Source organism: Poecilia latipinna, unplaced genomic scaffold (genome assembly GCF_001443285.1).
Source record: "Poecilia latipinna isolate Pla-1442-1.1 unplaced genomic scaffold, P_latipinna-1.0 Scaffold1396, whole genome shotgun sequence".
In the NCBI taxonomy this organism is placed as follows: domain Eukaryota; kingdom Metazoa; phylum Chordata; class Actinopteri; order Cyprinodontiformes; family Poeciliidae; genus Poecilia; species Poecilia latipinna.
The window spans coordinates 103,137-117,595 of record NW_015114012.1 but is presented as its reverse complement, the minus strand read 5'-3'; the positions used below and the strand labels follow the sequence as shown (position 1 = coordinate 117,595).

At 37.2% G+C, this 14,459-nt stretch overlaps 1 protein-coding gene across 1 annotated transcript; it reads right to left on the bottom strand.

The window, feature by feature from the left end:
• Positions 1 to 746: 746 nt before the first annotated feature.
• adad2 (adenosine deaminase domain containing 2) lies at positions 747 to 9,831 on the bottom strand. Its single transcript, XM_015056611.1, has 11 exons — positions 9,531 to 9,831; positions 8,121 to 8,289; positions 7,463 to 7,604; positions 6,424 to 6,559; positions 5,954 to 6,082; positions 5,730 to 5,880; positions 5,168 to 5,338; positions 4,795 to 5,009; positions 4,226 to 4,460; positions 1,856 to 1,988; positions 747 to 1,051 (listed from the first exon to the last, which is right to left on the bottom strand). Exons 2-11 carry the CDS (start codon positions 8,273 to 8,275, stop codon positions 941 to 943), a joined length of 1,578 nt encoding a protein of 525 aa, XP_014912097.1. The 5' UTR covers positions 8,276 to 8,289; positions 9,531 to 9,831; the 3' UTR covers positions 747 to 940.
• Between the last annotated feature and the right edge of the window lie 4,628 nt (positions 9,832 to 14,459).

Sequence of the window (14,459 nt, the reverse complement as noted above, 5' to 3'; positions counted from 1 at the left end):
CTGCTGTCTTGAACATTGACTGTCACCAAAACCCTCCACAAAAAAACTGGCTGCTCACAGAACGCTGCATTAAAGCAGTCTGCTGGAAAGTTGAGTGGAAGGAAAAAAGTGTGATGGAAAAAGTCAGAGCACAGCAATGAATTTACCAGAGAACATTTAGAGGACTCTGACTCCACTGCTGACTAATTTTTTGTAGAAATTTCATTTCCCAGGAGAACTTGGATGCTGCTGACAGTCAGAAGTACCGATATCTGCTTTAATGGCTGTGATATCACTGAGCTTGACTGACAGCAAACTCACCCTGACCTAAACCACACAGCCTGATGAGTCGAGAGGAATTTCAGACACCAGAGCAGCAACCAGTCTGGAGCTTCTGTAACACCTCAGCAGTCACACTGCATCAATGCAGCACTTCATGCAAAAAGACGACGGTGAATAAACGGTATTTTGTACCAACAGTTTTCAGAGAGCAAATAAATGCTTCAATGATTCCCTAATCAACTGAGCTGCAGCTGCATTTTGTTATGATGGAACCGTTTTCACAATTACAACCTTCAAAATATTTTAATATATTCGAATATTCAAAATTGAAAGTAAACGATCGAACATCTTTGTCATCCTGTCAGCTTTTCCTGCAGATCAACTGAGGAATAATGTTTCATTCCCGACACGGCAGAGAAAATCTTCCCCATTTTAAACCTGAGCCTTTAAGTAAAGCATTTCCACCCACAAATCAAGCAAACTGATTTCTTCTGCAAACAGTCGGCTCTTGTTTATTTTCCATAAACACCTACACAAACTGAAAGCTCCAGTGCCAAACAACCAAACAAAACAATTACTTTTCAAACTAACATGCAAATAAAAGCACTAAAAAAAGAACAATAACTCCAATCTCGGGATGAGCTTCAATAAACTTCTAACCCCGTTTGTAGAGACGTGTTTAAGCGCTGAAGCAATCCACCAGCTTTTTTGAATTCCAGGGTCCGGCCTGGTTGCTCAGGAAGCGCTGCTTGATCAGATCTTTCACCGTCTGGTAGATGGTAGCTTCCACCTGTGGAAAAAAACCAACACAAAACATTCAGTGTCCTTTCAGATACCAGCTGGGAATCATATGAACAGCATATGAATCCTAAATACAATAGTACCAGTTTACAGTGTTGTGCTTTCCTGCCCTCACTTTTAAACTTTCCTTCAACTGTACTTATTTCCTAAAGACATTAAGTGAATTTTCAAACCATTAAAGCCATTCACTCCATTCATAATTGAAGATTTTCAGCGAATGTACTTGAACAAAATTACGTTTTCATTAACCTTTCTAAACCGGAACATGTCGCCGGCGACACATCCAAATTTGCAGTACCGTAATTCCGCCACACTTGGCGCTATCTGAAAAATTCTGAAAGGGGAGACGTTGCACTTTCCAGCCAATATTGGGTTAATACGGTAATTTCACAGCTGCAGCTGCAGAGAATGAAATTAATCCAGGGGGTCACTCGTTTAATAGACGGTAAATTGCGAAAATAATGTGTTGGATATTGAAAGTTCCAGTTGTTAAGGATAAATGGGTAAATATATCATCTCACAGGACATTTAAATAATTACAATTAAAATAAGGAAGAAATATATAGGCAGACATTTGAAATTCAGGCGTAAATGGGTTAAGGAGGAACTCTCCATTTCCCATTGACTAAAACTTCACAAGATAAACCACAATTTATTTATTTTATGGCCGTAAAATGATCAAAAAACACAATCACTGTTAATGACGTCAAGTTTCAGTATAAATAAATAATTCTTATTATCACTTTTAATGACATCAGAATAGCAGCACAAAATCTGAGAGCAGTCCAGTCACCTTGACGCTGTGGTAGGTGGGCAGCTCCACCAGGTAGCTGTGCCCACCCAGCAGTGCAACTCGCTGGAAATAACTGTAGAGGGCTCTCTTGCAAAGTCTGCTGGTGAAGCTGGGCCCATTCACAGAAGGAGAGCTAGGAAACAAATTAGACCACAAGAAATATTAATATTTCCAGTCAGGTATTAGCAGAGCAGTAATAAGCTTGTTCTAATGCTGTTAGAGGACAGAGTGATGAAATGGGAGCTTGATTTTGCCTAAAGACTACAATCATAACTGCATTAAATGCAGTGTCACATTTAGGGCACAATTCTTAATGTCTTCAACCTCCATTTGAAAGAAAAATGCCTCTGCTCCAGCACATCGGGGTGTTGAAATACTTTTACAGTATTAAAGCGCCGTGTGGCGTTTCTCCAGCTGAATAAGAAAAGAGGAGGTTTCCTGCAGGCAGCACTTACTGTGGCTGGAAGAAATGAAGTGGAACCCAACGAGGAGACCATTATGACTTTTTTAAAACGTAGATAAGAATAAGAAACCGCAGCCATATATTAGAACAAACTCTAGTAGCAGAATACGGCAGGCCTACAATCTATAATAAGTTATTGGTTTTATTAGAACAGGTATTGAATATTTTTATTACAATGCATTTTTACTTATTAATTTTTTCTATTATGTGTTATTGTGGTTATTATTTTCATCATAAATGTATAATCTTCATTAACTATTTTGTTACATTTAGAATGTTCACATTGATATTTCTATTCACACTGTTAAATATTTAAAGTTTTATGCAACTATAGAAAAATAATGTATACCAAAAGTGTCCATACAATAAGGAAAAAGTTTAAAAAGAAACAATGAACTGCTTTAGAGATGTTTCATCAGGATTTTACTGGATTAAATTCAGTTTTCTTTTGGTCCAAAAGGTCCCTAATACATTATCTCATTTGTCAAACCTCTGTCAGTCAATAAGTAAATGTAAACGTACAAAAAACAAACAAACAAACAAACAAACCAAAGTAGTGAGGCAGGTCCCTACATACATATAGTGGCTAAATTAAAAAAATATTTATTTATTTCTTATTAAATAGAGTTTCACCAACTGTATTTTAAGAGTCTTTAAAACCATTATGAATAAAATTTACAACTTGTATCACAACAGACAAGTACAAAGCAAATCATTTTGTTTAGGAGACAAACTGTAAAATGTCTGGGGCTTTTCTGCAGCTCTTGGCAGCAGCTTTGTGCTTTCCACATGGCATATGGCTCTCTAAAGCCTTAACCCAATCAGTGCCAAACTCTTCTGCGCAGGAAGCATCGAGCTTTGTATGGGTTGGCAACAGAAGTGAGCCAGTAGCAAGGATGAACATCAGCCAGCAGATAAATTTACACTTATCTATAAAAGACGCAAACAAACTAGCGAGCTAGCAAGCAATAGCAGCTTCTTAATAGTAGCTTTAACCGCCTCGAGTCAGTGAGTGAAGATGCCATTTTAAGGCTTTAATTTCAGATACTTTGTAAATTTTTTAAACATGTATACACAACAGAACAGATGAAGGTCATTAAATGGCAGCTAGGATTAATCGGTTTTGGTGCATTCAGGTGGTTTGGACTATGGTGGAGTATTCAAACTGCTGAACAAAGAGCAAATTAATAGATTTCCATCGCTGGATGCATTACTTCTAAAAGAATAAATTATAATTTTTTTTATTTTATGCAAAGAACACAAGATTCTACCAAGTATGTGGATCTAGTTTGTAGTTTAAACATCTTAGTACACTTTAAATAAAAATAACTAACTTACAAATAACTTTTAAGCAAGATTTAGGAGCTTTTTTTAAGTGAATAATTCCTTAACATTAATGAAAAAGTGTAATTTCCATTGGCAGATTATTGCACTTGGAACATGGAAAAAATGTCTTGTTATAAGTGAAATTACTAGACTAGAACTTGTTCACCAATATCAATCAATTATTTACTTAGGCAAGATAGCTTAGACTTATTTAAACTGTACAGAGGTTTTTACATTAGAAACTAGACCAAAATTATGTGGTAAGGTTTTGTATTTTTGCAGGACATGAGATTCCCGGGGTTTGCTAGCGCCTCCTATTGGTGTCATCTCCAGGTTAACTGTAGAGCCTAATGGAGTAAAGCTGGACAAGCAGCAGAATAATGTGTGAGAAGTGGCCGATCTGGTTCTGTCAGTGGGAAGACGGCAGGCGCCGCGGGTCATACAGGACCAGTAAAACAAGTACAGCCTTCTGCCAACATCCACTAGCAGGTAGTAACTTCAGGAAGGAAAGCTACAGGAGGGCATTAATAATAACGTCCCATTTCTTTTATCCAACGGTGAGAACAAAAAGACGACATCACCCTTCAACGACAACGCCTTTGCTGCTGTCCAGAACTTCGATGTCTTCATCTCCAAGACACCAGTTGATGCTGAGGTTGTCGTGCCTCTGGGACGTCTCCGCCGGCCCCACATAGTCGCCGGGCAGGAAGAGGATGTCCTGTTTCTTGTAGGACAGAGGCAGAATCCCTTCCCATCCATCACCCAGTCGCTTGTTGGTGATGTCAGATACTTCCTCATTATAGATCCTCTGACCTCCTAAACAGAAGCAGGTCAGCTTTAAATGGAAAGACGACTAATCTAATAAATGCACAAGTCATCTTAACTTCTATGAAGAGGCTTTATTAAGAATTTGATGACTATATTCTACCTTGCAAATAACTTTGTTTGATTAGAATTAAAAGTTTACAAAATCCCATAAAATTAACTGTAGTTTGAGGTTGTAATGTGACAAAATTCAAGATTATGAATACTTTAAACTCATCAAACAGCAACACATTTTCATAAACCTTCACATGCAAAACGTACAAATAAAATGCATATAACCACATGTTTTAAATCAACTATAAAATATAAAGTTAAATGACTTTACCTAGCACTATGGTGGTGATGTAAAGCGGCTGAATGAAGTGGCTCAATAATGCGCCCTGAACTCCAATGACGGTCCAGCAACATAACTTATCACTGCCGGAGACGCAGCACACTTTGGCGCCCCACAGGCCCGGGTCCAGGTAAGCCACTGGCACCAGCAGGCCCTTGGCGTGGTACTGTAGTTTTAAATTGGTCCAACAGTTGTTCCCCGAGCTCCTAAACATCAAGTTACGTAATATTAGTCATTTAGAGGATCTTCAAAACAAGAGCAAATGATTTTCTGAATCACAAGTGCTGTCAGGTATTCATCTCCAATATGTCAAATTTCTAAAAGAATAATAAAAAAAAGATGAATGCTGAATAGTCAGCTTTACTTGAAGTAGAAGTTCTTAGCAGCTCCCTCAGGGCACCGGTTGGTGTAGAGATGGAGGCTGATTTTGGGTTTGAGCTGCAGCTGATGACTGTCGGTGCTGCTCTCAAAAATACAACTCTGCTTGGTTGTTGGATCGGCTTCAAAGAACAGCAAAAGCTGTTTGTATAGAAACCTGAACAGAAGCCAGAAAAAATATTTCTCCACAACAGAGTCTTGAATGAATCACATGCACTTATCAGCACCAAAGTGAGCACTTTGATCTAGTCTGCCAGTCTGAGCTTCACTCCGAATATTAAAGAAATACATTGAAACATTTCAGGAGGACAGAAGGCTGGCAGGCTGGATGAAAAGGCTAAAAAGAGTAGATGGATCATAGAAAGCAAAATGGATAAAAAGGTAACAGAAGGACATATATACGATGGAAGGGTGGATAAATCTTTTACATAACAGGATAGGGGAAGGCTGTTTCCATCTTGAGCACTCTACCAATTCAACACTTAACAATGAGCTCTCTAAAGACTTGCATGAGACAATTATTAATTCACCAAAGGGGCATTTAGCACCTCAGGAGAGCCCTTCTGGCGATGATTATGGCGTGGCAGTCGTGGACCATCATGCCGCTGTAGGACAGCCAGCCGCTGCAGCACGAGCGGCCCGCTCCCATCGCCACGACCTTATACTGCTGACACGGACGACCTGCTGTATCCACGACCTCTGTGGAGAAGTTAAACGATTCGATAAGCGAGACATTTTTAATGATTAAATCCATAGTGTGCCGGAAGCTCACCACTTATCAGGACGAATGCTGCCATGTGACTTTTACAGCCGTAGAAATCTGGATACATTCTGAGGAGGACGTCGAACTTCTCGCTGCTTAACGCTGCCATGTGACTCTTGTGCCACTCCATTTGCCAAACTATGAGAAAAGCCAAAGGTCTAAACTGTCAGGCATCATTACTGCCGAATAGGACTTTGACTGTACAGGTAGGACTAATGTAGAAATCTGCTGCTGCTAGTTCATTTGAAATAAGTTATTAAAAAAATGCATCAGTGGAAAAGTTCTGGACAGGAACAGAGATGTGAGACAAAAGGACTCAAATGTGGTCAAGTTTACGTTTTGAAAGTACCGTCCAGTTCTTCACTCCCTTTAGGACAAAGAGACAAAGGCCAGCAGCTCTATAGACAAGCTGCAGATGACTGAACAGGTCACACTGACACTTCATTCGTTACTTCACTTCTACACAGACAGAACTCCACCTTCAGTCTCAGTACTATCATATGTGGTTTGGAGATCCTTGAGCTGGTCCACTAGAAACTCTTCATCTGAGTCTGTGCTTGCAGTGGGAGACAAACCGCGGAGAGAGAAAACCGCTGCTTCTTCAAAATCTTCATCCTGAAACAAGGAAACCAAGCAAAAAGCTTCAGCCTTTATTCTTCTTTCTCTACAGTCGGTCAATAATGGCCATATGTGACGGATATTAAAATACTGAAGATTAACTTGTCCTGTGTGTGAATTAAGGTACTTCAAGATAAACTTAAAGCAACTCCAATATCCTCAGAAAAGATAAACAGAACTTTATTTGTAATGTTTTCTCCTTCCTGGCCAATTTTCTTCCTCTTTCACCTCTTTAAATTAAAATTTGATACCTTTTAGAAGTTACATTTTCAAAATCTTTATGCTGATAGACATTTTTAAAAATAGAAAATCATTGCACATAATACTACAGTGATCAGTTTTATATGTTTGAGTTTCCATACTTTATTTTTAATCACACTTGTATTTTTAAATAAGATTCGTTATATCCCAGAACTCCACTTCAAACACAGCTTTAGAAATCTGGCAGCAGCTTTTAATGGTAATGGCTTTTTATTTCTGGTAGTATTCTCACTATAAAATATGTTCAAAACACCATTTAAATTTTGGCACAAACATCCTGAAAACCCCCCCCAAAAAACTGCCAAGCACAAAGTGTGTGGGTTAATTATGGTATTCAGTGTGACATTTTCTTTAGTCCTAAGAAGGAGGGTTGGTGTGATTGCTAAAATGAATTAGGATCAGAAGCTCGAGTTTCTATCTTTTCTTCAGGCACACCAAACGTTGGATGTGGTGAACTAGTGTCTGTAGTTTGTGACAAATTTTGTCTACATGCAGATTGATGTTTACATGTCTGTGTTTTCTTCTTTCTCTAAATGAAATATATCTTCTTTCTGCATGAAATATATAAATATATTTGGACATTTGCTGTTCTGGAAGTCTTTCTCACTGATTTTTTAAAAATTCATTTTGTTTTTTTACCTCATTTTCCACGGACAAGTCATCAGAATCGAACAGATTTTTTCTGATGAGGATGGGAGATGTCTCGTTTGATCCGTCGTCACCTTCGCAAACATCAGACTCCCGTTTGTGGTTTGAGCCTCCTGCAGCAAGTGCATCATTTCTACGAAGCGAAAAGAATCAAAATGCTTAACCTCATGTTTTGTTTTGTTTGGTGAACTCGCTAAAACTTTCAGGGAGATTTCCATTCCTTTTATAGTTTCAATTTTAAAAGGTAGACTTGAAACAAAAACAAGTTTAAAATACTCTTTTTTTTATATATATATATAAGTTAAGGAGCAAAACGTCAATCTGTCAAATCCGTATAAAAGTAAGAGTCGAAAAATAAAAATCAAAGACCACATTTCATGCAAATTGATTTCAGTAAATACAATAATTGCTTCAGATGTTTTGGTTTCAGTTTAAATTATTTGTTAGAATATCAGCAAGATTAGGAAAACCTGAGAAGACAAGCATACTTTAGCTATATAAACTTTGCTCCTTTTTAGTGCAAGTACTTTTTACATAATACATTGCAAAACAAACAATAATTAACTGAACCATAATTAAAATGTGACGTCAACAAATATTTCCACCTCAACAAAGCAACAAAAGAGACATGTACTCTTCATCTCATTACCTCAGTCCTGCTGTGCTGCCATGAACTGCTGCGTCCTCTGCCAGGTGGACTTCAGGAGGATGATGGTGCAAACCTGGCTCAAAGTCAGGTTTTAGGGACCTAAACATTGCACCACCGCCTCTTGGGCTGTATTTAAATAATTCTTGATCTGACATGTTTGTCAAGGAGCCTGAAGGAAATTGAACAACACTGGTGTTAGTGTTACGCATTTGAACAGCCAGAATAACAGTCTAAATGATAAAACACTAGTTTCAAGAGTGGATTTTTAAAAATCGATTGTTGGACAGGACTGCCACTCTAAATAACATTTTTTAGCAAAGTGGATTTTCAAGAATCCCTGTTGATAGCCCAGAGAGAAAACTCCCTAAATTCCATTCAGCAGCTAATCTTTCACCTCCAATTTGCAAGAAAGCAGCAGAAAATGTTATTTTGGTCCAATAAAAACAGGCTTGATTTTCCTGGAGCTGAATGGGCCTTTTAAAAACAGCTTAATGCTCGCTTAGCTCTCCTTTGGAGGGGTTGTTCATTCATCAGCACGCTTTTATGGTCCTCCATTTAAAAATGAGCCTACCTTGGGTAGCACAGCTAAATTGCAACTGTTCAAACAACATTTTCACCAAATGATTTTAACATAAAATCACAAATATGAATTGAATGTTTATTTTCAGGAAGAAAAGGAAGGTAAGCACACGTAAAAGTAAAAAAAAACAAGAAAGAAGCAATAGACAGAAAAAGCAATCATGCAAGTTTATCAGGAAGGACAACTTTCAGTCAATTAATTACTGAAAACAAATTTTCAATAACATAATTTGTTTTTCTATCTGACTTGAAAACAAATTAAATATTTTCCAGACTGGTGAAGAGTGTGTACGACCCTGTATTAAAATCTTTTATTAGAGTTAGTAAAATGTGGGTTAAGGCCAAAAATTGACCAACATATCATACATTAATCAAGCAAGATTATTACATATTTTTCATTAAAGATAAAAATATAAATGTCAAAGCACATACTGGCATATGAAAACAATACTTACTTGCCGCAGTATTCCCTTAAACTCAGTACTTTTCTATCATGGTTGCTATTTTTGATCTGAACTTTATTAGCCAACTTCGGGCAGCTAGCCAAAACAAGCTGCAAGGACAAAAGCTAAAAGCTCAAATAAAAACTCACATATTTCGCCACTTCACATGTTAAACAAAACTACTAACTTTGTCTATGATTAAATGTTCGGGGTATTTTATCCCCACCAGTAAATGATTGAAGTTGCTCCCCGATGCTGCTAAGCTAACAAGCTAAACATTTCCGCCACAGAGGCACCGTTTATCTCTGACATTTAAAACTTAAAAGTCTGAATGACTCTGCAGTTTTTGCTAACTCTGAAACCTCTGGACATGCAGTTCAAATGTTACCTGGACAAATAAATGATTCCTCGACACTGAAAACAGGAGACGAGCCGCTTGTTTCTGCGAAGTTGCTGGTAGAAGGTCAAAATGGCAGCCTTACGGTACAGGAAGGAAACTGTTCATTAAACGTCATTCTTCGTTTAAAAACATTTCAAGTTTAACTTATTTTTATTAAAATGCCCGTCAGTCTCTGAATTCAAGATATTATATGCAGATCAATTGGGTACATCTGCATTTACAACAGTTTACATCACTATAAAAAGACAAATACAGGTTCAAACATGAAATCAGATTGAGCCAATGTAATTCCTACAGATTCAAATTACGTTGGTTGAACATTATAAATAAAATCTGAGTTAAATGTGTTTTTTCCCCACTCCCACAAAAAGTAAAGGAAATTAATTTCAAAATTGTGAATGATGTTTACTCTTGTAAAGACTTCTTGAAAAAGAAATACAATAAAAAGTGATATTCCTGCATGTTTTGTCTTGAAATAAAATATCTAAAATTTCAGTAATACTACAATTTATTCAACGTTGAGTTTGACATACGAAACTCATAGAACCAGACCCTGAAAGAGGTTTTCTGGTAACTTTATCTGTCAGATTTACCCTATCAACACAAACGCCTGGAGAGAGACTTCCAGCATATTGGAAACCAGCAAAGATAAATCCCATTCAAGTAATATCGGTCTGTGGCTGGGTGTGCTCCTGCATGGCTGCACATTGGGATGTTATGTGATAGATCAGCACAAAGCAGAGCATAGTTGTGAAGATATGAAAAAATGAGAGAAGAATATCTTTGTGTTCAGCCTTCCTGAGTCAATTCATTATAGAGCAACTTTAGATACAACTGTTAAGTCTTCTGTGGCTTGCCAATATTTATCCTCATCAAACTCCTCCTTCTAAGTCAGATTGGATAGGAAATGTCTTTGACAACAATATTAAAATCTTGCCACAGATTCTTGATTGAATTTAAGTCTGGACTTTGAGTAGACCCTTCCAACACATTTAAAATGCTTTGACATAATTTCATTGAGACTCTGAGTTTGTTTGGAGTCGACGTCCTGGTGTAACGTGAACTTCTACCAGAGTGGGCTGTTGTCACACTAGAATATAAATTTTTGATCCAGTCTTATGACCCTTTCAGCTCATTAACTTTCAAAGATTGCCTTCTGTTTATCTCCTCGCATCTTACCAGTTTCACTAGAAAACCTTCATGGTGAAAATGTTTCACCAGCCCAGAACACTGTCTTCAACTTGTTTGATCTGGCTTGTGGAAAGAAATGCAAATTGAGTTTGGGTTTCACCTTGCCACTGTTCCATGTACAGCTAATATTTATATTGTTAACACATTTTTCTTTCCCAGCTGGTGAACTCTTGGCTTCTTTGATTTAAAATGTATTCTGTGAGATGTTCAAAGCTCAGGATTTTGTCTATAACTCTGCTTAAAACCTCTCCACTCTGTCGCCGACCTGTCTGCTTTGTTCCTTGGTCTTTATGTGGCTGTTTTTTTTTTTTCTGTAATGTTCACTTGAAAACTTTTGACACCTTCATAGATCAGCTTTATTTATCATGAGGCTGGGTTGGGGTTGAAACAAGCACTTGCCACACTTTTCAGATTTTGATTTATAAAAGAAATTCGCCTTTGTCCTTTTACTTTTCAATTTTGTGACTGTTCTATCATACAAATTTTACATGATTACACTAATGTCAATAATTTTAATTAGATAAAATGAGACATTTCAGGGGACAAAAACATTCGCAAGGAACTTTAAGTTGCTGTCCTATCCCGTGTTATTTGGACTCTTTGCTTCGTTTATTTCCCTGTATTGATTCCTTATCTTCCTTCATCCATAGCTGTTTCCTCTGTTAGTTCAGTTGTTTCCATCTGATCAGTTGTGCCATGTTTTATTCTTGGTGTATTCTGTTTTTATTATTTGTGATACTTATAGTGACATTATTTCCTGGTTCTCCTATTTGTCCTTCCTTGTTGCCTTGTGTCAACATCTTCCTTAGATTTCAACTTCAGCTTATTTTCATTAATCTTGGATTTTATTACTAATCGTTCCTCAAATTCTCCTAATGAGACCAGTTTTTTTCTTTTAAATATCTTTCCTTTTCCTTCATTACTTTTTAACTGAGCAACCGCATTCTCAGACTTAAATTCTCTATTATGTTCAATAATCTTCTTTAATTCACATATTTCCTACAACTAATAACAACATAGTTTGGGTAGTATTACAAGTACATAAACCAGTAAAATGCTTCCCTGTTTTAAAGAGTGCCATATGACCAGTTCTTATTCTATTTATAATTATCTCCTCCCTCCTGTCTATTCTTTTAATTCTTATAACATCAATTGTACTTTGTGTCCTATGTAAACATCTTCCATTTATGTCATTATCCCACCTCATTTTCCATAACTCCTTCCTTTATTTCCAAACTATACTGTTGCCTTCAGACCTAGATAACTTATTGGCATATCAATAACTACTTTGCCTCGTGTCAGTCTACCAGTCTACCATTTAGTCCAGCTGATAATCATTTACCTCATTAAGCTGTAGTCAGTTCCTTATTGGTTCCTCTCTCTCCCTCCTCGGTTCACCTCTCCAGTTTCTTCTCACACCTGAAACTTGTCAGCGAATCACAGTATTTAAACCCTTTGCCTGCTCACACTCCTTGTTGGTTCCTCCCTGTTGTTCCTTGTTCCTGTTACTTTCTGTTCTGCTCTGGTTCCCTGTGTTCTCCATGTTTTTTTTTTGTTTTTTTTTTTTATGTTTTTGTTTTTTCCTTTTTTATTACTTTTTCAAATGCAACTCAAAGTCTCAACCTTCTGCATTTGGGTCCAACACCAACAGACATCATGACAGTTGCAGTACAGTTATGTTTATTTTATAAGTATTTTAATATTCACAAACAACTCATATTCCAAAATAGTATTAAAATAAATGAGCATTAAACTTGAATCATGAGACTGAAATAATAAAAATAATCCCTGTTAGTGAGTAAATACCATCAAGCCTAAGTTTTTTTTACATGGTGATTTCTGTCAGGATGTCCTCTGTTGATGGAATTCAAATTGAATTTTTAAAAAGAAAGCAGAGATCTGTCATGTTTTATGTATATACAAAAAATAAGCAAATAAGTACAGGATGGTTTGGTAATTTCTATGAATTTTAAATCTGCAACTGTTCACACACACGCATGCCTGCTCATTCATACTTTAGAAACAATCATTCTGCATCTCCCTTGATGCAAAGATTATACAGGAGTTAAAATGAGACCTCTCTCTCTTTTGCTAACACACTCACTCAAGTGTGCCTTTTGCTGTAGAGAATATCTTCCAGATCGCCGTGAAACGCGAGACTGAGCACTGTTTGCCTTCCTCTCACCTCAGGAGAAAGCCTTCTCGTGAGTTTCCAGCCAAATGAGGGTTTGTTCCGAGGAGCATGTGCTAAGGCTTTCAGTGCGACTGTGTTTCACACAAGACTGTTGTAACACAAAGTCAAAGCCCATCTCAGGAGATCCTGCTGATTCGCGGCGGTAACAGCCCCATGTGTCATCTTCGTTTTAAATACCAAATATTCCCTCCCTGATTCTGCTCTTTTGTGTCTTTGTATTCTTTGCGTTCCCTTCTTCTCTGCCTCTGTTTCACTTTTTTTTCTCTCACACCCACACTCTCACTCGTAGGCTGAAATTTCCCTGTTTATTTTTTTTTATATGAAAAAGAAGTACACATGGAAAAGCATTATGCTTGATTTATTATTATTTTTTGCTGCTCATGGACACTGTTTCCTAGATACATTGTCACAGTTTTAGTGTTGGACTATAGACAAGCAAAACTGTGAAACACTGAGCCTGCTTGATAATTTTTCTTAGCATATGTCATTGTGTGGCTGTGATTGTGCTGAAGCGCTTGTATGTATCTGTGTGTGAGAGAGTGTTGTCGATGAACATTGCTATTGATGGCTGGTTGTCAGGGATAACACTATCCTGCTAATTAGCACTTGAATTGGAAGCTTGAATTTAAAACAATTTGATCTCTGGATGGTGGAATCACTGGGATTCATTAAATTACTATTCAATGTTGCACTTTTGTCTCTTAAATGTTTCAAATCAATAAACAATGGAATCAGACAGATAAAAAACAAACAAAAAAAAAACAGTACAAATAGTAGTTTCTTTATCAAATGGTAAATGGCCTGTACTCGCTTTATCAAATCCAGAGCAGACTAAATAAGCAAAAAACTTAAACTTGTATGCCCAGTTCCTGTTTTGTACATTCATTGAAGCTTTTTGTTGTACAGTCAAACCTCCTCAACAAAGAAGGCTTCAGGTGAAAAGCCAAATAAATTCCTGCTCACAACTAAACTCTGTAGCACAACCACATGAGCAAGATTTAGATTACGTTTGTCATTTTCTGACTTTTATTTTTATTAATGACAAGGAAACTTACATTTGGTGTTACAATCTGTCTGCATTACATTTTATTCTGTCTACAAAATTTCTTGGTTTCTTGAACTGTATCAGACTTGCTAGTGACTAAAATATGAAATCTGTAAAACTGTGACCCAACTGGGTCACTGCACAACCAAGCAGGGATAATTGAACATTTTGCAATTTATTTTTATCTTCCCCTCACCTAAAGCAAATTTAACAGGTATTTCCTCAAGCTCACCACTAGAGGGTAAAAGCCCTTTTCCATTCCTGTCTTTCATTCATGACCTACAAATCACCAGTCAAGACAGAGAGAGAGAGAGAGAGAGAGAGAGAGAGAGAACATGAGCCTATATAATCCAGCTCTGCTCCCTTTAAATGGTCGCAGCCTGAGAATAAAAGGCTGTAATGCCACAATCCTGCCGACAAAATGTGAGGTGCATCATGAAGACGAAGGGATACACCAGAAATTTCAAAAAATAAAACTGTAGAGAAA